The following is a 26,860-nucleotide window of genomic DNA, read 5'->3' as shown; positions in this document are numbered from 1 at the left end:
CTCTTGATACATCACAAAGTACAAAGTTAAAAACAAAGTTAATGAACCTCCTTGTATTTTAAATTTACAATTATATACATTAATGCAAAAAAATGGTTACATGGTATTGATGGAGGAAGCAAAATCCAAAACAAGAACTTAGACTGAAATGGAAAATATTGAAAGAAATAATAATAATAATAATAATAATGAATGAGGAAATAAATGAATGAAAAAATGAATGAATGAGAAAAATGAAAAAATAACATAATAATAATTATGAAATGAGTAAAAATACAAGTAAATTTAGAAAATTAAAAATGAAAAAGGAATACATAAGAAAAAAGTTAATTAACTAACCAGCAGGTTAGTGAAAAATGTCTTTGGAAAGCAATTAACCCTATCTAGACCTCAATTGAAGACATTAGGTGTAAATAATAAACCATATACAAAAAAGCATGTATATAATACAGTAAACCAAGAGGGATAAACTAAGAAGATGGAATCAACTGTCAATTAAGTAATTAATGTCACATTCACGGTTCATCCCTAATGGTGACCGTGTTTTAAGTTTCAACATCCAAAACAGTTCCTTTTTCTCTAAGATTTTAAATTTATTGCCCCCTCTAATGGATGTAGTGGCAATGTCTATGATGTTAATGCTCATATTAGCTATATTCGTCATGTGATAGCTCTTGTCACCCTTACTGATCTGTATAGTGGTGACAATGAGCACATTTCATCTAACAAATTGGTGCGCCCAAAGAGGACAAGGTCTGACTTCTATCCTAAGCAATATAGAGGTGCTATCATCAATGCATATCATAAATTGGTTCAGGATGACATTTTTGAATTGGAAATGAAGAAAAATGACAATGCTGCCTCCCATAATCTGTCTTATAGAGAAAAGAGAGCATTAAAATCTCTACAGGACAATTCTAACATTGTCATTAAAAATGCGGACAAGGGAGGCAGCATTGTCATTCAAGACAAAGAGGCTTATTTCATTGAGGCTTATAAACAATTGAATGACACTGAAGTGTATAAACGCCTTCCAGGAATTCCAATTTTCTCTTACAAGAAGAAATTGGAAAATTTAGTTAAGGAAGGTATCACTCTGGGCATTTTCAAAGAAGGGTATCTCACGAATTTAATTCCAGATCACCCTCTTACTCCAATTTTTTACCATGTTCCCAAGGTTCATAAGGACCCCCTCTCCCCTCCAGGTAGACCTATTGTCTCTGGGGTGGGGTCCTTATTTGAGCCATTGGGGGCATGGTTGGATGAGGTTTTACAACCTATAGCCAAAAAACAGCTATCCTATCTAAGGGACAGTGCCCAGCTTATTGACATACTGGACACTGTGCAATGGAAGGAAGACTATACATGGGCAGTTATTGATGTATGCTCTCTTTATACCTGTATCCCTCAAGAATTAGGGGTACAGGCTGTGCAATTTTTTCTAAATCGAGAAATGGATTTAACAGATTTAATCATTCAATATGTAGGAGATGTATTGCGATTCCTTTTATCTCACAATTATTTTTGGTTTGATGGGGTATTTAACAATCAGATATGTGGCACTGCCATGGGGGCAAAATTTGCCCCCACATTTGCAAATTTGTATGTCTCATGGTGGGAGTTGTCACATATCTATTGTATACATAACCCTTGGTTAGAAAACATCCTTATATATGTACGCTATATTGATGACCTGTTGGTCATTGTAAAAAAGCCGCTCAATGAGATAGATTTCAATACATTCATTGAATATATAAATGGAAATGCATTTAATCTTAAATTTACTGGGATATTTAACAACAATAAGGTCAACTATTTAGATTTGACACTTCAAATCACTGATAATACAATTACCAGCACATATCGCTAAGAGACAGCTGGCAACACAATCTTACATGCCACCTCACAACACCCCACACATGTCATTAGGGCAATACCTAGGGGGCAATTTATAAGGATTCATAGAAATACAAAATCAGATGCAATATATGAATCTCAATCCCTGGAATTAAAAGACAGATTAGTGTGTAGGGGCTATAACACCAATTCCCTTCAAAAGTGTCGAAAAAGTATAAGTACTCACAGCAGTGCTTATAAAAAACCTGATTTGAGTAAGAAAGAGAAATCTAACTTTAAAGATGCAGTAGTGTTTACAACGGCCTATTCAAAACAGTATAATGAAATTGTTAAAATCATGAAAAAACACTCCCATGTCCTCTTAGGAGATGACATACTTAAACCACATATAAAGAATATTAAATATGTTCCTAAAAAATGTAAAACCCTAGGTCAAGCCATATCACCAAGTTTGGTCATGAAAACTGATGTAAGCCAACAAAATTTGTTGCAACATAGGGGCAACTACAAATGTGGAAGACGCAACTGTTTAATGTGTACACATATCAATGTAGGTGACAAGTTTCATAGTCACAGTACAGAAAATGAATACACTATGGAGTTTTATGCAAATTGTTGCACCACTTTTGTGGTTTATCTTATCACTTGCAATATATGCCAAATACAATACACAGGTCAAACTTCTAGAGAGGCTCGTAAAAGATTCAATGAACACACTAGAGATGTTAAAAATTATAATAAGGACTCAGCAGTGGCCAATCATTTCAATGGCTATCACATGACGAATATAGCTAATATGAGCATTAACATCATAGACATTGCCACTACATCCATTAGAGGGGGCAATAAATTTAAAATCTTAGAGAAAAAGGAACTGTTTTGGATGTTGAAACTTAAAACACGGTCACCATTAGGGATGAACCGTGAATGTGACATTAATTACTTAATTGACAGTTGATTCCATCTTCTTAGTTTATCCCTCTTGGTTTACTGTATTATATACATGCTTTTTTGTATATGGTTTATTATTTACACCTAATGTCTTCAATTGAGGTCTAGATAGGGTTAATTGCTTTCCAAAGACATTTTTCACTAACCTGCTGGTTAGTTAATTAACTTTTTTCTTATGTATTCCTTTTTCATTTTTAATTTTCTAAATTTACTTGTATTTTTACTCATTTCATAATTATTATTATGTTATTTTTTCATTTTTCTCATTCATTCATTTATTCATTTTTTCATTCATTTATTTCCTCATTCATTATTATTATTATTATTTCTTTCAATATTTTCCATTTCAGTCTAAGTTCTTGTTTTGGATTTTGCTTCCTCCATCAATACCATGTAACCATTTTTTTGCATTAATGTATATAATTGTAAATTTAAAATACAAGGAGGTTCATTAACTTTGTTTTTAACTTTGTACTTTGTGATGTATCAAGAGAGAGGTTTTCTTACTAAGGGTTAACAACTAATGGCTGTAGCTTATTATACCATTTTTAGCAAACAGCCAATTGAATTTAAAGTTCCCCTTCTTAAGCAGCCTTCCTCTCATCACAAATTAGTCTATGAATAAGCGTCCAAGAGGGACGCAAAACTAGTCAGACAGCTAATAATGTCTCTCACACACTCCTGCCATTTGTCTCTTTTAGCGTGTCATCCAGCGTTTGTAGCTGGTTAAAACCTTTTTAACCTTGTTTTTTCAATAAAGGATACTTTTTATTTTTAAAAAAGAAACCCTCGTTGCAGTGCCTGCTTACTACTTGTACTTTGGATCTGGATTTGTGGCTTGGTTTCGCCACTGCTACGGCACTCCGTTTTCAAGGTGGGTTGAACTTGAAATCAGTCAGACCGGTGTCATTTCCGGTCTCTCAGCCGGCTCCACGGTTGTTGCCAGACACGCCGCACGCTTCTCAGCATCAACTCTCTGATATGGAAACATTGGCAGTACAATGTGTCAAAGTGAAGCACTCTGTATCTGTGCCAGTGTCGCAGGATGCCACCTTTCGCAACAAGTCAGTTTGTGAATCTGTAAGTGCTATTATTGTAAAGTGAAAGAGTCTAGGAGCTACAACAGCCCAGCCATGTAGTGGTAGACCATGCAAACTCAGAGTGGGGCTCCCGAGTGCTGAAGTGCGTAGCATGTAAAAAATAGCCTTTCCCCAAAATCTTCACTCACTACTGAGTTCTAAACAGCCTCTGGGAGCAACATCAGCACATTAACTGTGTGTTTGTAGCTTCATGAAATGGGTTTCCATGGCTGAGCAGGTCACCACTGGACTGTGAAACAGTGGAAATGAGTTGTATGGAGGGATAAATCGCGCTTCACTATCTACACTATCCAACAATAGCATAGTGTCTTCTGTAAAGTTTGGTGGAAGAGGGATAATTTCTAGGCCTGTATTTCAGGGTTTGGGCTTGGCTCCTTCGTTACAGTGAATGGTTTTCTTAATGCTACAGGATGGAAAGACATTTTAGACAATTGGGTGCTTCCAAGAGTCTGGGTTAGGTCCTTTCCTGTGCTGCTGTGCAGAAAGAGACACCCAGGAAGACCTAGTTTGAAGAGTTTGATGTGCAGTAGCTCAAGTGGTCTGTACAGAGACCTGATCTCAACCCCACTAAAAACCTTTGGGATATAAGCCAGGCCTTCTATTCCAACATCATTGCCTGACCACACAAATGCTCTTTTGGCTGAATGGGCACAAATTGCCACAGAAACTCCACAGAATCTTGTGGAAAACATTACCAGAAAAGTTGCGACTATTCTAGCCACAAAGGGGAGGCCAACTCCCGTGGTTTTGGAATGGGATATCCAACAACCTCACATAGGCTTAATGACCAGGTGTCCACATAATTTTGACCATATAATGTGTGTACACAGAATCTTTAATAGTTGTCATACACATGAATTTGTGGAATTTTCCTTCTTTTAGGCGCAGCCCTTGTCTCTGGAAGAGTTGTTGGCAAAAAAGAAAAAAGAGGAGGCGGCTGAAGCTAAGGTAAGACTATATATTTTTTTCTCTTGCTATGGAGAGAGTTAAAGGGACACTGAACCCAGATTTTTTTCTTTCGTGATTCAGACAGAGCATGAAATGTTAAGCAACTTTCTAATTTACTCCTATTATAAAAAATGTTTTATTCTCTTGGTATCTTTATTTGAAATGCAAGAATGTAAGTTTAGATGCCGGCCCATTTTTGGTGAACAACCTGGGTTATCCTTGCTGATTGGTGGATAAATTCATCCACCAATAAAAAAGTGCTGTCTAGAGTTCTGAACCAAGAAAAAAAGCTTAGATGCCTTCTTTTTCAAATAAAGATAGCAAGAGAACAAAGAAAAAATGATAATATGAGTAAATTAGAAAGTTGCTTGAAATTGCATGCTCTATCTGAATCGCAAAAGAAAAAATTTGGGTTCAGTGTCCCTTTTAAGTAATAACGCATATACATAAAATGCCAAACATCTTGACAAAAAATGAATAAACTCATCTCAACTGATAGAAAATTGACTTACAGATAAGAATTTAACAAAAAATAATTGCTGCGATATATTTTAACATTTACTAATATAGCAAATCTGATTGAAATCTGTTTCTATTCCGTAGCCCAAATTCCTTTCCAAAGCAGAGAGAGAGGCTGAGGCTATGAAACGAAGAAAAATGGAGGTGGAAGGGAAACAAAAATTAATAGAAGAAGAAAGGAAAAAGAGGAAACAGTTCCAGGAGATCGGCAGAAGGATGTTAGGTGAGCTTGCATCTTTGCCTTTCCTATAGTTTTTATTCCAACCTACTCAGAAGTCGCCTGATGATGTAGGTTTCCCCACTCTTTTTCTAGCATAAGAACAGCAAGGCATCACTTGTCACATAATGGAACAGACATCTGGTGCCAAAGAAGCTCAAATATCAGTAACTGCATCATGACAGAAGCTTGAGAAATACTTGGTGCCAGGTTGCCATCTTTATTGAAAAAGACAGCCGGGTACCTGGGTGTTTTATCAGAAGAGCTTTCCTTTAGTGTACTGTTGTATTGCTGGCTTGTAAAATATTGCAATAGCGATGTGCATTTTAATTTGTGCTAATGGTTATGGCATTATAATGACGCATAATGAAAAAGGTGTTTAAAAAAAAGGTTATGGTTGTTGTACATTAGTACTGCAGCCTAGGGGTTAACCTAAACAACCCTATTTCATTGTGTAACAGTAGTCACAGTTCACCATGGTACATTGTTGCAGCCAGAAGATTATTTTTATCACCTCCATTAAGAGACTCTGCGGTTCTCTCTTAAAGGGACATTATAGGGCAAGCTTTACATGTCCTAGATGGTAGAGTGTGTAGTTTTAGCACTACTAACCCTGCAAGCCTATGTGTTTACTCCCACATGATCTAAAGTTCTCCACTCTGGGTCTCATCAGTACTGTAATATCCCTCAAATAATTTCCACAGACACATTTGGGTTTTGAGAGCTCTCTATATAGCAATGCAGGTTCTGAATGTAAAGGAGAGACACATTACAATATAATGCTATATAAAAAAAAGAGAGATTTTTATCCATGCTTGCGAGATTTAAACTGGGATTATTATTTTTTTATATTTTATGGTGAGCTTTGAAAAGTTTTTGCTTTAGTGTTAAGATTTTGGTTGCAGTATTTTGAAAAATCACACTTTATCTGCTCTTTACCTTTTTAAAAGGAAATATTTTTCTTTCTATTTATTGCAGTTTTTTTGTTTTGTTTGTTTTTTAGTTGGAATAATACTAATCTACCTCTTATGACTGTTTAAAAGGACACTAAACGCAAATTTTCTCTTGAATGTTTCAGATAGAGCATGCAATTTTAAGCAACTTTATAATTTACTCCTATTATCGATTTGTCTTAATTCTCTTGCCAACCTTTTTTAAAAAGCAGGAATGTGATGCATAGGAGCCGGCCCATTTTCGGTTGAGAATCTGGGTTATGTTTGCTTATTGGAGGGTAAATGTCAGCCTCCAATAAGCAAGCACTATCCATGGTGCTGAACCTATAATGGGCGGGCTGGCTGCTAAGATTTAAGTTCATGATTTTCAAATAAAGATAGCAAGAGAACAAAGAAAAATTGATATTAGGAGTAAATTAGAAAGTTGCTTAAAATTGCATGCTCTATCTGAATCATGAAAGAAAAAAATTGGGTTCAGTGTCCCTTTAAGTGAGTTTATTTCCACACTGAATGTTCTACATTTAATAGGAATGATAGGTTACACTGCCTTTGGCTTCTATTTTGCTTTATCAAGTTAGTCAGGAATGGACACAGCATTTTGAAATGAAAGAATGTTTTTGATACCAAGGAAAAATTGAACGTATTGAGAAACTTTCTGCCATTTTTAAAAATGTTTTGCTCCCAAAAGTAAAATTCTTTGAGCCCAGGCTACATGGATTTTTTTTGCCTTTCTAATACACATTCTTAAAATGTACCTTTTTTTTAATCTTGATGTTCATACATTTTATGCATGTTGCAGAGGATCCCCAAGAAAGGGAGCGGCGAGAGCGCAGAGAGAGGATAGAGCGTGAGAACAATGGTAATGAAGAGGATGAGGGAAGAGTAAAAGTCAGAGAAGAGAAAGATAAAACCAAAGAATTACAAGCAATTAAGGTATGTTTTTATTTGAGCAATATTCTATATATCAATGATGTTCATTAGCCAGTTTTATCTACAGATCAACCTGTTTTGTGGTTGTTTTTTGTGTAGCACTTGTATTTTTTGCGCATTTTGTGCACTCAGCAGTCTGTTATTGACAAAAATTGTTTCATCCTGAGCGGTGAAGTGGCTGTGATTGGAAACGGCTGCTTAATGAGACGTCCACATTTCCCCAGCTATATTCCAATGATGCCGCCGGCTGGTTTAATCTCTGATGTTTTAAGCAGAGGAATTGTCAAGTGTGATCTAGGGGAGATCTTGTCAAGATCTAGAAACCATGTAAGCGACATTGGTGCTGTATCAAATCCTGATACATACAACTGCTCCTCCGTCATGCAGCTGGTAGCCCATCGAGCAGACCTGGGTAAAATCTAACAAAACTTTTATTGGAAGAGGGCTGTTTAGTTCAGTTGCCATGAAGACAAGCTTTCAAAAAGGCACCTGTAAGAGAGAGACGGGGCAGTTTTGGCATGCTAAAAATGAAAAGAACCATCTTTTCACCAGCATAGTAAACCCATACTTGCTGTTTAATGCACAGTTGTCTTCTCTTTTATTTATATATGTTCCCATTCAAAATGATATGTAACTTACAACCCATATTTAAAACTCACATGGAAGCTATATTTTCATTAGTATAACCTTAAAGGGACAGTCAACACCCAGGAAATCTATCCCATACTTTAGAACCACAAAAAAGATGCGCCTGCGCCGCATCCCATCTTCAATACCACTAACGTTATAAGTCTAATCATCGAAAGCCCATACAGTTTTCAGCAGTAGATATGGCCACCATACCCCTCCTCCTCCTCCGTCCCCTTCTTTTTTTTTTATTCAATCCTCGTTCACAGGGACGCTGTTCTATTTCTAATGTGCATGCGCATTATAATTTTAGTCCGCTCGCTATTAGAAATAGAAAGTGGATAAAGAATCTAGCCTAGGATTTGATTCTGATTGGTTGAAGACTTTAAGAAGAAGCCTCCTACGTAACGGTGGGGGGAGTTTGGCGGCCATATCTACCGCTGAAAACTATATGTTCATTTGAAGATTAGACGCATAACGTTAGTGGTATTGAAGATGGGATGCGGTGCAGGCTCATTATCTTTTTTTTTAAGGTATGCAATAAAGTTTTTCTAGGTGTTGACTGTCCCCTTTAACTTTAAAGGGACAATTTAGTCAAATTAAACTTTCATGATTCAGATAAGGCATGAGATTTTAAACAACTTTCTAATTTACTTTTATCAAATTTACTTTGTTCAATTGGTATTCTTTGTTGAAAGCTAAACCTAGGTAGGCTCAAACTTATTTCTAAGCAGTTGAAGGCTGGCTCTTATCTCAGTGCATTTTGACAGATTTTCACGGCTAGACAGCGCTAGTTCATGTGTGCCATATAGATAACGTGCTCACTCGCTTATTTATGATTCGGTATTTATTGTCTAAAATTAAAGTCTGTCAAAAAAACTGAAATAAGGGAGCAGTCTGCAGAGGCTTAGATACAAGGTAATCACAGAGGTAAAAAGTGTATTAACATAACCGTAGTGGTTATGCAAAACTGGGGAATGTGTAATTAAGGGATTTATCTATCTTTTTAAACAATGAAAATTCTGGGAGTAGATTGTCCCTTTAAAAGCAACATGTTGCCTTATTAACTGATGAATATAAGATGATAGGGCAGATTTTACTCCATGATAATACAACAAACTTACCACCATTTTACAGCAGAGAGAGTAATATAATATATATATATATATATATATATATATATATATATATATATATATATATATATATATATATATATATATATATATATATATATAATTTTTTATTTTTTTTTAAATCAAAATTGGTGCATCCATTGTTGCTGTATACAACAACTGCATGGTTTCAGAAACCAATTTATTTCAACCTGCAGTAGCAAGATATTGGCCAAGCGCTGTTAACTAAAGACAACGTACAAGGTCTAATGCCTTACATGGAATAAACTGTATAAAAGAGGAATTAGTGTGTCAGCAGAAAGCTATACATTTTTATTTTTGTTTTTATTTGGGGTTTTCTATCTAAATAAAAAAAAAATGGGGTTTATGTCTCTTTAAAGGGCAATAATAATGAAAAGGACACAGGCTCCAATTAGCTATAGCATCTCATTTTAATACTAGTGATGCCCTAACTTTGTGTTTAACCCCTTTGCAGAGGTTACTGAGCATAAGGCCCTTGGAGTCTGTACCCAGAGCCTGACTTAAAATAGTTTAATCTGTCTGCTCTCTTGTTCCAATCTATTTACTATATGTTGACTAAATCTTCATCAGGAAACTTATATCCTTTCACAGATTAAGTGCTCTGTTCACTTAAAAGGACACTGAACCCAATTATTTTCGTTTGTGATTCAGATAGAGCATGCAATTTTAATCAACTTTCTAATTTACTCCTATTATCAATTTTTTCTTCGTTCTCTTGCTATCTGTATTTGAAAAATATTTTTTCTTGGTTCAGTACTCTGGACAGCACTTTTTAATTGGTGGATGAATTTATCCACCAATCAGCAAGGACAACCCAGGTTGTTCACCAAAAATGGGCCGGCATCTAAACTTAGTCTTGCATTTCAAATAAAGATACCAAGAGAATAAAGAAAATTTGATAATAGGAGTAAATTAGGAAGTTGATTAAAATTTCATGCTCTCTCTCAATTTGGGTTCATTGTCCCTTTAATTGTAAGTATAACTGGATTTATATATATATATATATATTTTTTTTTTTTAACTTATAGTCTCAGCAGAAAATCATATGATTTTTTTTTTTTCAGCACATGACAGTAACAGTATGGATGCTGAGTTGAGGAAGTAGTTTATTATAATGAAGCACTTCGACCATCCATCTGCAATATGTTGTGTGCAGATTTGCAGTTGCTTAAAGAAGATCAATGCTTTTATAGAAAGATAGCTATTAAATACGTTAATGAGAACCAGAGCTAATTATACGGTATATTGCTGAGTAAGAATGATAAACCAGAGACTGACTATTGTACAAATTTGTATTTTCTTTCCTGTTGATTGTCACCCATATGTAACAGCCAGTAATGATGAGTGACCCCATTGATCAATTTGTTTGTTTTGTTATTTGTGGATTTATTACCCAGGACATGTACTTGCTTTGCTTCCAGTGAATATTTTGACACTGTAATTTTTGTACTTTTCTGTTTGGCAGGAGCGCTACCTGGGGGGTATAAAGAAGAGGAGACGCACTAGACATTTAAATGATAGGAAATTTGTGTTTGAATGGGATGCTTCAGAAGATACGTCAATTGACTATAATCCATTGTGAGTAAAAGCTCCAACTATTGAAATTAATTCCTTGTTACAAAACGGCAATTCCCATTGTATTTACAATATAAAGTATGTATAGGTAATCTAAATTTAAATGGCAATTTTTACTTTAAAATGTTCTCTCCCTTAATTTGTTCCCAATGATCTATTTTACCTGCTGGACTGTATAAAATTGTTTACGAAATAGCTCCTTTGTTTGACATTAGAAATAGCTGCCGTTACTTGTTGAAACTTCCATCTATATGGACATTTGAAAACTGCAGTATTGGATATAGAAAAGCTATGTAAACAGGAAGCAGCCGCATAAATCGGCCTCCAGTGGGGTGGGGTTGGAAGAGAGAAATCAACCCGTCTGAAAGATTGCTCCTCCGTCATCTTTCAAAACAAGGAACTCAGCTGCTTGCCTGAGTACATGATCCCTTTTAACTATGGCAGCTATTTTTAAAAACGTATGTAGGTTGTAAATCGAAGTATATGTGTGAGTGTATGTATATATATATATATATGTGTGTAACTTTACACGATTTTGCAATGTGCTGCAGCCCCTCTGTAAACCATCAACTGCAATGATTTTGTTTTTGCTTAAGGTATAAGGAGAGACACCATGTTCAGCTACTCGGCCGTGGTTTCATTGCAGGCATAGACCTGAAGCAACAGAAGCGTGAGCAATCCCGTTTTTATGGTGATCTCATGGAGAAGAGGAGGACTCTGGAGGAAAAAGAGCAAGAGGAGTAAGTGGCCTGTACTTCTCAGCAGTATTTACGGACTACACAAATATACCTGTGTCGGCTATACCTCAGCATGATACCTGTCACTGTTGCAGTGTTCTGGCATATTCTAGTGTATTTATTGCTGAGCATACTAAAATCTGTTTTGTAAGGGCATTGTATGCATTTTGTTTGTATAGTTAGAGTGTGTAACTGGACTGCTTTTGCACAAGAATCTTTCATCGCATTGCTTAATTTCTTATATATACAGTATGTAAAACCTCTTTCGGTTCTATATTGCTGTGGAAAATCAGAAACCACATGCAACTGATCTTGTACGACACTGTAAGCTGAAGTGATATTGCAGTGCAGCTTTCTCCATATTGACTCAGGCAATGCGATCAGTGGGATTGTATTCAGAATTATGGCAGCAGTGTTTGCAACGTTGTTTGTCAATGACCATTAACTTGTCTATGATCTCTGAGATCCACACTAAGGTAGAGTAAAATGTAGGTTTTTTTTCTTCTTCATTTAATTCAACATTAACAACTAAATTCATGTCATTTTGATCGTTAAAAGGGTGAGACTGCGTAAGGTGAGGAAGAAGGAAGCCAAGCAGAGATGGGATGATAGACATTGGTCTCAGAAGAAATTAGATGAAATGACTGACCGAGACTGGCGTATTTTCCGGGAGGACTACAGTATTACCACCAAAGGTGGAAAGATTCCCAACCCTATCCGCTCCTGGGCCGACTCCTCTCTGCCCCCACATATTCAAGAAGTTATTGACAAATGTGGATACAAGGTATGTCATAGGGCAGGACTATTGCATACATTTGCTTGAAAATCTTTTTCTATTGTAACAGGACACCTATGCTTGGTGATAAGGGCAATTTATATTGTATGCAAAGAAAAGAATTGCCCTATTGCTGGGTTTATGGAAATGTTATAACAAAAAGTAATTGAAATTTAATTGCCATAAAAGTTGTTAGGGAAAAAAGCCAGTGATTTCAGAGTGCTCACCAATGTAATATTACACTAAATATCAACGCCTGACTTTACCCCTTTTCTTGGATATCTCCAATAGCCTGATGTGATCAAAGGCTAATTCGAAAGCAATGCTTTCTCTCATGCCTGTTTAAAAATATTCTGTTTTCTAAACTTTATCCTATTTTATATTCGTAGGAACCAACGCCCATCCAGCGGCAAGCCATTCCTATTGGTTTACAGAACCGTGACATTATTGGCGTGGCAGAAACCGGTAGTGGTAAGACTGCTGCCTTCCTTATTCCTCTCTTGGTCTGGATCACAACTTTGCCTAAGATTGACAGGTAACTTGCAGATTTCATAAATTCTCTTTAAAAAAAAAAAAAAAAAAAGGCTGAGATATTTGTAAATTGTGTGGTGGTATTCCAGAATATAAATGGACGTAGGATGTTGGAATTTAAACTTGCTGTTTTGGCATGACATAAGGTTTGTGCACATCTGAGTTTGAGTGTTTCCTAATTTATAAAAAAAAAAAGGGAGTGGTGCTGTGGGTCCCAAATGAGGAATTCAAAGGCAATGTTTAAAAATGTTTTTTGTGTGCCTGTTTTGTGAAGCAGGATGCGTCGTCGTGGATATGAAAACATACAACAAACGTATAATTTGTACACCAATTCTTGCCATCACTAATCTAGTAAAGAGATGGCCTAAGTAGCATTTTAATTATTTGTGACGATGAAAGTTAGCTCTGAAGTTTCAGTAGTTTTGTTCTGCATGTAACCTAAGGATCCAAAGGTTTCACATGACATCCTGAGAGAAGAATGTGGATAAATACTGCTTTTGTCACATACTAACAAGTATTTAATTTGTCATTTTAAGGATTGAAGAATCTGATCAAGGACCTTATGCCATCATCTTGGCCCCAACTAGAGAGTTGGCCCAACAAATTGAGGAGGAGACGATTAAGTTCGGAAAACCATTGGGAATTCGCACAGTGGCAGTTATTGGAGGTATCTCTCGTGAGGATCAAGGTTTCCGTCTGAGAATGGGATGCGAGGTATAGTGATACATTTGTTGCTAATATCAAGATAATTTATAATTCACACGCCTCTAGGTTGACATATGTTAGGCTACACCAATAATTGTGCCCAAGAGATTAGCTAGAAGCCATACTTTATCACACTATATTGAAATAAAAAAATATTTTAAAATTCTAAATTCAACTAAATTAATAATCTGTTAAGGGCTGAATTGTGTAGCTCTTTAGTCCAAATAATTTAGAAGCAACCACTCCAAAGACAGATTGGAAGTTATAGAATTGTTCTGTTGAAAAGGCTAGGGTTTCACATTACTATATTTATAACTTTATCTTATACAACTTTGCAAAATTTATTTGGCTACATTTTATCATCCTCTCAAGATTGTGATTGCTACCCCTGGACGTTTGATAGATGTACTGGAAAATCGATATTTAGTACTGAGTCGCTGTACTTACGTGGTACTGGATGAAGCTGATCGTATGATTGATATGGGTTTCGAGCCAGATGTTCAGAAGATCTTAGAGCACATGCCAGTCACCAACCAGAAGCCTGATACAGATGAGGCAGAGGACCCAGAGAAAATGATGGCCAACTTTGAATCCGGGAAACACAAGTATAGACAAGTGAGTGTATAATTGTTAGCCAGTATTTAAAAGTCATAAAGAACATTTAAACATTAAAGTGTTTTCTTTTACAAGATATGACAAGTCCAAGGATTTCATCCTTATGGGATTACGCCTCCTGTTTAGCAGGAAGTGGCAAAGAGCACCACAGCAGAGCTGTATATATAGCTCCTCCCTTCCCTCCCACCACAGTCATTCTCTTTGCCTGTGTTAGTGATAGGAAGAGGTAAAGTGAGGTGTTAGTTTAGATTCTTCAATCAAGAAGTTTTTTATTTTACAATGGTGCCAGTCAGTACTATTTTTCTCAGGGAGAAATCATCAGCCACTTAATCCCTAAGAGGAGTGGAGACATCCTTTTTTTTTTTCTGCCCTGATGTGAATTTTCTTAGCAAACATTATCTAAGATCCAGCTGGTTGTCCACTGAGCAGTTGAAGGTAGTGTAAAGAAATATCTTCAGTGTGGAGAACCGTGTCATGCTACAAGCAGCATTGAGGTATGTTCAGTCATTTGTTTCTGGGGAGACTTGATACATCAGAACAGGCTGACATTTTTCCCTAACTGGGGAGGGATAATCAGTGGGCACTATAGGAATGGAAATGGTGTACCTGGAATTCCCTTTTATCTTGATATTATCAGTGTGTTGATTTTTCACTTATACATATGTGGGCTGATGCTGAGAGGTGCGGTTGCTGTTCATGAGCTGGCGTTGTTATGTCAAAGAATAACAGGCCTGGTAGAGAGCAATATTTCATGGTTGTTGCGCTTTTATTATTTAAAGTGTGTATTTTGAGGGGCACATGTAGTTTTTAACATTTGAGTTGGGTATTCCGACATGTTGTTTTCGGCCCATGCGGGCCTCAGCACGGCTCGAGTCACGCCCATGGTGTGCGGAATATAATTTCGCGCGCTCAGCCACGCAGTATTCATCCGGATCGGGCAGTAAGGTCCTGAGCTCCGGTGGGGCCTAAGTTGTTTTGTACTCGAAGGGTACAGAGAGACTTAGGAGCGATATCTTAGCCGAAGCAGTGCGATCTGGGGGTAGGTAGGCGCCACAGCAGAGCTGTGGCGAGGTGCAGGGGTCTAATGTGTTGATAAATTTGATAATCTTCATAAAAGTTGATAAAAATTGAGAAATAACATTACCAAACAAAGGGTGCAATACTGTCAAGTTTATTTAGGCACATAAGGGCGTTTTGCCGATAACAGAAAAATTGTTGTGCTTTTATTATTTAAAGGCGCAGTACACTTTTTAGTTCAAAACTTTTGTCTATGTAATTTGACTTCAGAGCTCAATATATCAAGTAAAGAACGACTATTATTGCTATTGCTAGTCTAACCTGTCTGAACTTGAGGAAACTACTTGTTCTATGTGTTTAGATGCCATTGTGGAACCCCCTCTTACTTTTAGAAAGTGTGTCTTAGGATGATTCTCAGTCTGATGAGAATCAGGGTATGCCGCTACTTTCTCCCCAAGCAGCACAACCTCTAACGCCCACCCAAGCAACGCCGGGTTCTTCAACCGCGTCTACTTCATTTACTCTGCAGGATATGGCTGCAGTTATGTCATCTACCCTTATAGAGGTTTTATCTAAGTTGCCAGTGTTACAGGGCAAACGCAGCAGGACAGAAGCCAATCCGAATCCTGCGACCTCTGATGCTTTGTTGGCTATTTCCGATGTACCCTCACAGGGATCTGAATTGGGGGTCAGGGAACTTCTGTCTGAGGGGGAACTTTCCAATTCGGGAAGTGTGTTCCCTCAGACGGATTCGGACGTCATGTCCTTTAGATTTAAGCTTGAACACCTCCGCCTGTTACTTCGGGAGGTTTTAGCGAATCTGGATGACTGTGACTCTATTTTGGTACCACCAGAGAAATTGTGTAAGATGGACAAATACTTAGAGGTGCCTACTTACTCTGATGTTTTTCCGGTTCCTAAGAGAATCTTGGAAATTATTACGCAGGAATGGGAAAGACCGGGTATCCCTTTCTCACCTCCTAATTTTAAGAAAATGTATCCCATATCTGACACTGTTCGGGACTTTTAGCAAACAGTCCCTAAGGTGGAGGGAGCTATATCTACTCTGGCTAAGCGTACAACTAATCCTATTGAAGACAGTTGTGCTTTCAAAGACCCTATGGATAAGAAATTGGAGGGTCTTCTAAAAAAGTTATTTATTCATCAGGGTTTTCTTTTACAACCGACGGCCTGCATTGTACCAGTTACCACTGCGGCGGCCTTCTGGTTTGACACCTTAGAAGAGTCTCTTAAGACTGAGACTCCTTTAGAGGAAATTTTAGATAGAATTAAGGCTCTTAAGCTGGCTAATTCTTTTATTACAGATGCCGCCTTTCAGATTGCCAAATTGGTGGCTAAGAATGCCGGATTTGCAATTTTAGCGCATAGAGCGTTATGGTTAAAATCTTGGTCTGCTGATGTGTCATCTAAGTCAAAGCTTTTGGCTATTCCTTTCAAAGGAAGAACCCTATTCGGGCCTGACTTGAAAGAAATAATCTCTGACATTACGGGAGGTAAGGGTCATCTCCTACCTCAGGATAGAACGGCTAAACTGAGGGGTAAACAAAATAATTTTTGTTCCTTTCAGAACATCAAAGGAGTCCCCTCTTCTTCGTCTGCTTCTGCTAAACAGGAAGGGAATTTTGCTGAGGCCAAGTACGTCTGGAGACCCAACCAGGCTTGGAACAAGGGTAAACAACCCAAGAAGCCCGCTGCTGCTACCAAGACAGCATGAAGGGGCGGCCCCCGATCCGGGACCGGATCTAGTAGGGGTTAGACTTTCTCTCTTTGCCCAGGCTTGGGTAAGAGATGTTCAGGACCCCTGGACACTGAAAATCGTGTCCCAAGGGTATCAACTGGAATTCAAAAATTCTCTCCCAAGGGGGAGGTTTCTTCTTTCACGATTGTCTGTAGACCAGATAAAAAGAGAGGCGTTCTTACATTGTGTGTAAAAGACCTCTCTACTATGGGAGTAATTCGGCCCGTTCCAATACTGGAACAGGGGCAGGGGTTTTACTCAAATCTTTTTGTGGTCCCCAAAAAAGAGGGCACGTTTTGACATTTTAGATCTAAAAAGTCTAAACAAGTTTCTCAGAGTCCCATCCTTCAAGATGGAGACTATTCGAACAATTCTGCCATTATTCCAGGAGGGTCAATATATGACTACCATGGACTTGAAGGATGCATATCTTCATATTCCTATCCACAAGGATCCTCACCAGTTCCTAAGGTTTGCCTTCCTGGACAAACATTTTCAGTTTGTGGCTCTTCCCTTCGGGTTGGCCACAGCACCCAGAATCTTCACGAAGGTTCTAGGGTCCCTTCTAGCGGTTCTCAGGCCGCGGGGCATTGCAGTTGCGCCTTATCTGGACGATATTCTGATCCAGGCGTCTTACCATCTGAGAAAATCTCATACAGACATGGTTCTGTCCTTTCTGAGGACTCACGGGTGGAAGGTGAATCTAGAAAAGAGTTCACTAATTCCACAGACAAGGGTTCCCTTCTTGGGAACTCTAATAGATTCTATATCCATGAAAATTTTCCTGACAGAGGTCAGAAAGTCAAAGATTCTGAATACATGCCAAGCCCTTCAGTCCAATCCTCGGCCATCAGTGGCTCAGTGCATGGAGGTGATTGGATTGATGGTGGCAGCAATGGACATCATTCCGTTTGCTCGCTTTCATCTCAGACCACTACAACTGTGCATGCTCGGGCAGTGGAATGGAGATTATGCAAATGTATCTCCTCAGATAAATCTGGATCAGGAGACCAGAGACTCTCTTCTTTGGTGGTTGTCGCCGGATCATCTGTCCCAAGGGACGTGCTTCCTCAGACCCTCTTGGGTGATAGTGACAACGGACGCCAGTCTACTAGGCTGGGGTGCGGTCTGGAATTCCCTGAAGACTCAGGGGGTGTGGACTCGATCGGAGTCTCTACTTCCAATCAATATTCTGGAATTGAGAGCAATATTCAATGCGCTTCAGGCTTGGCCTCAGTTGGCTTCGGCCAAATTCATCCAATTTCAGTCGGACAACATCACGACTGTGGCTTACATCAATTATCAGGGAGGAACGAGGAGTTCCTTATCGATGACAGAAGTATCCAAGATAATTCGGTGGGTGGAGACTCACTCTTGTTATCTGTCAGCAATCTACATCCCAGGAGTGGACAACTGGGAAGCAGACTTTATAAGCAGACAGACGTTTCATCCGGGGGAGTGGGAACTCCATCCGGAGGTCTTTGTCACCCTGATTCTCAGATGGGGCAGACCGGAATTGGATCTGATGGCGTCTTGTCAGAATGCCAAGCTCCCAAGATACGGATCCAGGTCAAGGGATCCTCAGGCCGAACTGATAGATGCCTTGGCAGTGCCTTAGTCGTTCAACCTAGCTTATGTGTTTCCACCGTTTGCTCTCGTTCCACGGGTGATTGCACGGATCAAGCAGGAGAGGGTTTCGGTAATTCTAATCACGCCTGTGTGGCCTCACAGGACTTGGTATGCCAATCTGGTGGACATGTCATCTCTGCCGCCGTTGAAGCTTCCATTGAGGCAGGATCTTCTCATTCAGGGACCCTTCCATCATCCGAATCTAGTTTCTCTGCAGCTGACTGCTTGGAGATTGAACGCTTGATTTTATCTAAGCGGGGGTTCTCTGATTTGGTCATTGATACTTTGATTCAGGCACGTAAGCCTGTCACTAGAAAGATCTACCATAAGATATGGCGTAAATATCTTTATTGGTGCGAATCCAAGGGCTACTCATGGAGTAGAGTTAGGATTCCCAGGATTTTATCTTTTCTCCAAGAAGGATTGGAGAAAGGGTTATCAGCAAGTTACTTAAAGGGACAAATTTCTGCTTGGTTGATTTTACTACACAAGCGTTTGGCAGATGTTCCAGACGTTCAGTCTTTTTGTCAGGCTCTGACTAGAATCAAGCCTGTGTTTAGACCAATTGCTCCACCCTGGAGTTTGAATTTAGTTCTTAATGTTCTTCCAGGGGTTCAGTTTGAACCCATGCATTCGATAGATATTAAGTTGTTATCTTGGAAGGCTTTATTTTTGGTTGCTATTTCTTCTGCTCATAGAGTTTCTGAGCTTTCAGCGTTACAATGTGACTCTCCTTATCTTATCTTATTTTCCATTATGATAAGGTGGTTTTACGTACCAAACCTGGGTTTCTACCTAAGGTTGTTTCTAATAAGAATATTAATCAGGAAATTGTTGTTCCTTCATTGTGTCCTAATCCTTCTTCTAAGAAGGAGCGTTTGTTGCATAACTTGGACGTGGTCCGTGCCCTGAAGTTTTACTTACAGGCGACTAAAGAATTTCGTCAATCATCTTCTTTATTTATTGTTTTTGCTGGAAAGCGTAGGGGCCAGAAAGCTACGGCTACCTCACTCTTCAGCCAAAAAGAAAATCATCCGTCTGGCATACGAGACTGCTGGCCAGCAGCCTCCGGAAAGAATTACGGCTCATTCCACTAGGGCTGTGGCTTCTTCATGGGCATTTAAAAACGATGCTTCTGTTGATACTTTTGCTTCATCTGAGGCTGTTTTTGGGAGACAGGTTCTTCAAGCAGTGGTGCCTTCCGTTTAGGTTCCTGTCTTGTTCCTCCCTTTCATCCGTGTTCTATAGCTTTGGTATTGTATCCCATAAGTAAGGGTGAAATCCGTGGACTCGTCATATCTTGTAAAAGAAAAGGAAATTTATGCTTACCTGATAAATTTATTTCTTTTACGATATGACGAGTCCACGGCCCACCCTGTCATTTCTAAGACGGGTAATTAATTTTGTTAAACTTGTCACCTCTGCACCTTTTTGGCTTTTCCTTTCTCTTCCTAACTTCGGTCGAATGACTGGAGTTGGAGGGAAGGGAGGAGCTATATATACAGCTCTGCTGTGGTGCTCTTTGCCACTTCCTGCTAAACAGGAGGCGTAATCCCATAAGTAAGGATGAAATCCGTGGACTCGTCATATCGTAAAAGAAATACATTTATCAGGTAGGCATAAATTTCCTTTTTTTTGTTTGTTTTGACTTCAATGATTTTTAGTGTATTACTTTGTTGTATGCATTTTAAAGATACACCTTTTAAACCTTTTTAAATTACTTATTAGCAAGTGATCAGTTTTATCCTTGAGGATCAGCTGAGCATAAACATTCTAAAAATGTAATAATATGCAATGAATATTTGTTCATTGGATGTATTACGTCAGCTCTGTGTGCACATTTAGTATTTGGGTTTGGCTTTTTAAGTTTTCTGAAACTGACATGAAACCAAAATAATTTTCATGATTCAGATAGAGCAAACCATTTTTAAACAACTTTTCAATGTACTTCTGTTATCAAATGTTTAATTATCTTGGTATCCTTTGCCTACTTAGGGAAGCAATTTAGATAATGTTAGTTAATTGGACGGTTGTCTTAAATGTCATGCTTTTTCTGAATCATGATTGATTAATTTTGACTGTCGCTTTCATAAAATGTTTTTGGCATATCCATTCTTTTGTGTGAGGATACTGATGGTTGACCATATTGACTATTTTGCAGACTGTCATGTTTACAGCGACAATGCCTCCTGCTGTTGAACGTTTGGCAAGGAGCTATCTACGCCGTCCTGCAGTGGTGTACATTGGTTCTGCTGGCAAACCTCATGAGAGAGTGGAACAGAAAGTGTTCCTTATGTCTGAAGGAGAGAAAAGGTGAGTAAAGAAAAGTTTGCGTGTTTTCCAATGAAAGTATTTTTGATAAGATCACATAAAATCACTATTTATGCTGAGATTTGTGGTGTTAAGATATTACACATCTTTACAAATCTGTGTGTAATCTTTTCTGTTTCTTCCTCTTAGGAAGAAGTTGCTTAATATTCTGGAGAAAGGCTTTGATCCACCAATTATTATCTTTGTCAACCAGAAGAAGGGCTGTGATGTGCTGGCTAAGTCACTTGAAAAAATGGGGGTATGTATACATAACAATATGCATTTTACTGTGCTGAAAGTCCATCGGAAAATACCTTTATATTGTTGATTTATAAGGTGGATCAATCAACATTATTGTTTTTTTTTTATTTTTTTATATTATTAAATGTTAATAAAGGGGGCATTATTGATGATTAAAATTTTTATTTATCTTTCACTTCCTTAAATTTATTTTACCTCTTCACAGTACAATGCTTGTACACTGCACGGCGGCAAAGGTCAAGAACAGAGAGAGTTCGCTCTATCTAACCTTAAGGCTGGAGCTAAGGATATTCTGGTAGCCACAGACGTGGCTGGTCGAGGTATTGATATCCATGATGTCTCCACAGTGGTTAATTATGATATGGCCAAGAACATTGAAGGTATGTTCCTTATGCTACAGCTGATATTTGGTATCCACAGCTATAATATTTAATTGTATTCTCTCCTTGAAGATATTATTTAACCAAATCAATTACTTTCCAGGCTTGTATTAGTATACAACAGGGGCGTTAAAAGTCTTGAGACTTTGCCCACAGCTTTAGGGGGCCCATTAGTCCCTGCAGTCAGTATTGGAGTCACTGCAGAAGAGCCTGCTTGTGTCCTGCATCATGTTTTTCCCTTTTGTGCTCCCGTCCTGCAACAAAATGTCACGCAGGTTAAAGTCTATTGATTTCCCTTTATAAATTGTCAGGGTTTCCAAGACGTCCACTACAGAGTTGCTGTATGAAAAACCTGCTCCCATATTTGCACAAGTGTATATCCTCTTGCACACTGGTTTTCAAACGTCCCCAGGCCTCCCTAACAGTCCACATTTTGAGGATATCTGAACTGGAGCACAGGTGAAATAATCAGCTAATTAGTAAACATAGTTATTTTACCTGCTCTCACCCAAGGTGATCCTGAAAATCTGTCCCGTTGGGGAGGCCTGAGTACAGGTTTGAAAACCAGTGCTCTAGCACATACTAACCAAGAGGGAAGGATGAATAATTGTCACGGAGAAGCAAGCTCCTCTCTCTCCTATGTGGCTGACAGCTCAACTTTTGCAAATGACCAGAAAAGGGGGCTGTTGAAGTGGGGCCAACCCCTATTATTTGCTGAATCAGTGCTTAACCACCTTAAAGGATTAGCTACCCCCATCTTTAACTGCACAGTAAGCTCATTTGACAACTAAAGCTGCGTTATTCATTTCCAGATATGAAGATAAATTATCATGCAGTGTTCTGTGTTTAATGTCACTATATAGACAAGACAAAAGTGGTACAGCAGGGACATGCTTAGGATCTGAAAACCTTGCATTACACCTTAAATTCACAGACATAACCAATTGCATAGTAAAGTCTGTAATATGTTGATATTGAAAGAAATTCTCTTTCCCAAATATCTCCTCATGATAACATTTTCAATATAATAACAGAAGTGGAAGTTGAATATTTACCTTCTAACGTCTTTACACTTCTAGTTTAATATACGGATCGAACTGCAAATTGCGGAGACCCAGACGCATTGGCTTAGTGTGAACTTCCATGTAAAACAATTGTAATATACATACTTTAAATAGGCACTGAGACCTTTAGATTGCTTAATACTGGCCCACCAAGTTTTATTAAATCTAGATCATAGAGACTGTTGCTTATGGGATGACCACTTTTTAAAGGGACAGTAGAGACTGTGTAATTACAAGACACTTCTGTTGTGTTGCTATAGAATAACATATCAGCCAAGTCCAAATGAGCATCTTGTTTAATGTAGTTTTTCATTAGTTAATATCCACCAACCATTTGCTTTATTTGTAGGAGCCAATCCAGGTTTAAAGGTACATGAAACCCCAACATTTTCTTTCATTATTTAGAACATATATTTTTATACGTTTTCAATTCACTTTTATTATGAAATGTTCTTTGTTCTCATGGTGCTATTTGTTGAAAAGATACCTAGGTAGGTAGCTTTCACATGTCTGAAAAAAAAGTGCTGCTATTTATTGCTTTTGCTAATGTATATGATGCTACAGCTACAGATACATGTACACACCTGAGCTTACGTTCCTGGTTTTCAACAAAGGATACCAAGAGAGTGAAGACAATTTGATAATAGAAGTAAATTGGAAAGTTGTTTAAACCCGCAAGCTCTATCTGAATCGTGAAAGGAATTTTCAGAGCTAAATTATGTGAAGAGGACAAAATAAATAGTATATCACAAATATGATTCATTACGCATAACTAAAACATTTATATAAAGATCTCAAGCTGTTTACTGTCCCTACAAACATAAGTTGCCAGTCTTGTGTATAACAACCTACTTTTAAAGGGATAGTAAACCCCAAAATGTTATTTTATGATTCAGATAGAATATACGATTTTAAACAACTTTCCAATTTAATTCTATTATCAAATTTTCTTCATTCTCTTGTTATCCATTGCTGAAGGGACTGCATTGCACTACTGACAGCTAAAAATATCTATTTAGCCAATCACAAGAGACAAATGTGTGCAGGCACCAATAAGCAGCTAGCTCCCACTAGTGTAGGATATGTGCGTATTCATTTTTAAAAAAGGGGTACTAAGAGAATGAAGCACATTTGAAAATAGAAGTGAATTTAATTGTCTTAAAATGACATGCTCTATTAGAATCATGCTAGTTTAATTTTGACTTTTCTATCCCTTTAAGTGTTTTGTATTTTAACTGCAAATTTTAAATTTCTTATAGATTATATCCATCGTATTGGAAGAACTGGTAGAGCTGGCAAGAGTGGTGTTGCTATAACTTTCCTGACCAAAGAAGACGCTTCCGTGTTCTATGATCTCAAGCAGGCCATCTTGGAAAGTCCAGTGTCGTCCTGTCCGCCAGAGCTGGCCAATCATCCGGAGGCACAGCACAAACCTGGTACCATTCTTACCAAGAAGAGGAGGGAAGAAACCATCTTTGCTTGAGCTCTGCAGTGAGCCACTTTAGAAAGTACTCTATAAACTGTGATGAATATAAATGTGCCCAGTGATTAGCCTTACTTTCTAGTTGGAGGAAGTTGGCATTTTTTTTAAGATCAAGGACACAAGCATCTGTGGCTGACCTATTTATTTGGATGCAAAACTGGTACAGCAATAATACTTTGCTATAAATGGGTTTCTAAGAATCTTTAACAAGTCAATGACTCAAGACTTTGTAAGTTCTTACACAAACATGATGGTTTGTAAAGGAAAATCAAATTCAATTGTAATGCTCTTTATGACGGAACGTGTTTGACCATTTTCAGCATGACATAGGTGAACTGAATATATAAATCATAAAGGCTCTCTAGCACCAACTTATACTAGTAATGCAGGTTCCAGAATAACAGCACGTTACTAGTTAAGCTTCATGTATGTGACTTTGCAAAGTTTTTTTGTCAATGTCCTTTTAAAAAGAGATGTTAATATTATTCAGTGTTTGGTTAGGGTGAAGCATAGCCTGAGATAATAACTGAAATGATGGAGATTGGTACATAAGTGTACAGTTTCTTAAGAAAAGAACACAGATGGACAACCTGTAGTAGTAAAGTTGTATTATATATTGTACAGTTATTTGTCAGCTGTTGTGATCCAGCTCTTGTAATCTCAATGCTTTTGTTTTCTAGTTTTAATGTCATTTTTCTAAATCTGGCCTTTTAAAGGGACACAAAACCCAAAATGTTTATTTCATGATTCATACAGAGTGCACAATTCTGAACTTGACACTTTACTTCTATTATGAAATTTGCTTCCTTCTCCTGGTATCCTTTTTATGGAGGAGTAGCAATGCACTACTGGGAGCTAGCTGACCACAAGAAGCATATATGTGCAGCTACCAATCAGGTCACTCCCAGCAGTGCATTGTTCCTGACCCTACCTAGGTATGCTTTTCAACAAAGAATGACAAACACAAAGCAAATTGGATATTGAACATTTGGAAGTTGTTTAAAACTGAATGCTCTGTCTGAATCAGAAATGTTTACGTCTAGAAGAAAATGAACAACATCATCTTTTAATGAATATCTACTTTATATGTGGTAAATAAAAAAAAAATTATTTGAAAATCCAAATGTGCAAAATTGGATTTTAACTTCCCTTTTTTTGTCTTTGTAAATACATTTGTTTACTTTTTTTTTTTTTTTTATCACAGACCTCTGATGATTTGAAATAAACATCGAGTAATGTAAACCTGTTTTGATTCATTTTATGGTATTCATCTGATATAGTTTATTCTATCCATCCACCAACACATACTTAACCCAGTATGTGAAATAATTCAGAGTAGGTGACAAACATGAAAAGTTATTTTATTTGTTTAGAAATAGCATACAAGTAGTCTGTAATCCATGTAAACTAGTTTTCAGATGTCTTAAGCAGTTATTAATACTGAACAGTTTGTCATTGGTACAAGTATACATTGTGCTTCAGAAGCAGGCTTAAATGGTGTTATTGACATGAATCCCTCTGGTGCCAGAAAGACCTGCTCTGAAACATTAACTCCTTGTGTGCAAGAGGGCACTGCAACAAGTTGTAAAAGAAAAATACACAAAAGGGACACATTTTTAATATATGAAAACTTGATATATCTTGTGCATTTGGGATTGGAGAAGCAGTGTTCTCCACAGAAAAGATTACTTCATAATGACACCCAGCTGGCAGTCAGGTAAGGCAGTGTAATACTTTAAAATATCATAACATTTTCTGTCATTTCTAAATGTTACTTAAAGGGACAGTCAAGTCCCAAAAAAACTTTCATGATTTAAATAGGGAATGTAATTTTGAACAACTTTCCAATATACTTTTATCACCAATTTTGCTTTGTTCTCTTCGTATTCTTAGCTGAAAGCTAATTCTAGGAGGTTCATATGCTAATTTTTTAGACATTGAAGACTTCCTCTAATCTGAATGCATTTTGACCACTAGAGGGCATTAGTTCATGTGTTTCATATATATAACATTGAGCTCATGCATGTGAAGTTACCCTGGAGCCAGCACTGATTGGCTAAAATGCAAGTCTGCCAAAAGAACTGAAATAAGGGGGCAGTTTGCAGAGGCTTAGATACAAGATAATCACAGAAGTAAAAGGTGTATTATTATAACTGTGTTGGTTATGCAAAACTGTGGAATGGGTAATAAAGGGAGTATCTTTCTTTTTAAACAACAAAAATTCTGGTGTTGACTGTCCCTTTAAAATAACATGATACCAAAATGTTGAATCATTTGTATGTGACACAGCATGGCTGCAAAAGTTGACTAGAACATACGTATCTATGTAAAAAAAAAAAAAGAAGGTATTTTACCTCTATTTCCCCAGTAGCTACATCTCATTGTAAAGGGACTTTAAGCAGCCAATCAGAATGCTAGTCACGGGATTTGCAAGGGAGCATCCATCTGGCATGGGGAAGCACAGTCTTATTTCCCTATTCAGTTTAAGGAAGTTTACTATGAAATCTCGCTAGATTTCAGGGAAATCTCATGAGATCAAAGCATGACCTCAGCACGGCTGATTGGCTTTTTTTGTTTTCTTTTTTCAACTTGCAGCTGGACAATAACTGAAGTAGAACTGTAAACAGAGTATTTCCTCTGGCGAGCTGAATTCATTTTGAGGTAAAATGTCTATCGTTTTTACATACAGATGTTAGGTAATATTTTCTTGTCAATGCTGCGTCATTTAAAGGGACATGAAACACCAATTTTTTCTTTCGT

The 26,860-nt window shown here is 37.7% G+C and overlaps 1 protein-coding gene across 3 annotated transcripts in view; it reads left to right on the top strand.

Moving 5' to 3' along the window:
- Positions 1-25,342, top strand: part of DDX23 (DEAD-box helicase 23) — a 40,019-nt gene extending 14,677 nt beyond the window's left edge. For all 3 annotated transcript variants that reach the window (XM_053708061.1, XM_053708060.1, XM_053708063.1), the window contains exons 6-18: positions 4,791-4,856; positions 5,460-5,598; positions 7,345-7,478; positions 10,725-10,837; positions 11,431-11,574; positions 12,130-12,355; positions 12,736-12,881; positions 13,414-13,591; positions 13,955-14,197; positions 20,764-20,915; positions 21,063-21,171; positions 21,379-21,553; positions 23,877-25,342. In XM_053708061.1, coding sequence (XP_053564036.1) covers positions 4,791-4,856; positions 5,460-5,598; positions 7,345-7,478; positions 10,725-10,837; positions 11,431-11,574; positions 12,130-12,355; positions 12,736-12,881; positions 13,414-13,591; positions 13,955-14,197; positions 20,764-20,915; positions 21,063-21,171; positions 21,379-21,553; positions 23,877-24,100 — 2,049 coding nt within the window. In that variant the 3' untranslated portion in view covers positions 24,101-25,342. The remainder of the gene's footprint in view (positions 1-4,790; positions 4,857-5,459; positions 5,599-7,344; positions 7,479-10,724; positions 10,838-11,430; positions 11,575-12,129; positions 12,356-12,735; positions 12,882-13,413; positions 13,592-13,954; positions 14,198-20,763; positions 20,916-21,062; positions 21,172-21,378; positions 21,554-23,876) is intronic.
- The last annotated feature ends 1,518 nt before the right edge of the window (positions 25,343-26,860 follow it).

The sequence above is a fragment of the Bombina bombina genome, chromosome 3 (assembly GCF_027579735.1).
Source record: "Bombina bombina isolate aBomBom1 chromosome 3, aBomBom1.pri, whole genome shotgun sequence".
NCBI classification, from domain to species: domain Eukaryota; kingdom Metazoa; phylum Chordata; class Amphibia; order Anura; family Bombinatoridae; genus Bombina; species Bombina bombina.
This window is presented reverse-complemented; position numbering and strand designations above follow the sequence as displayed.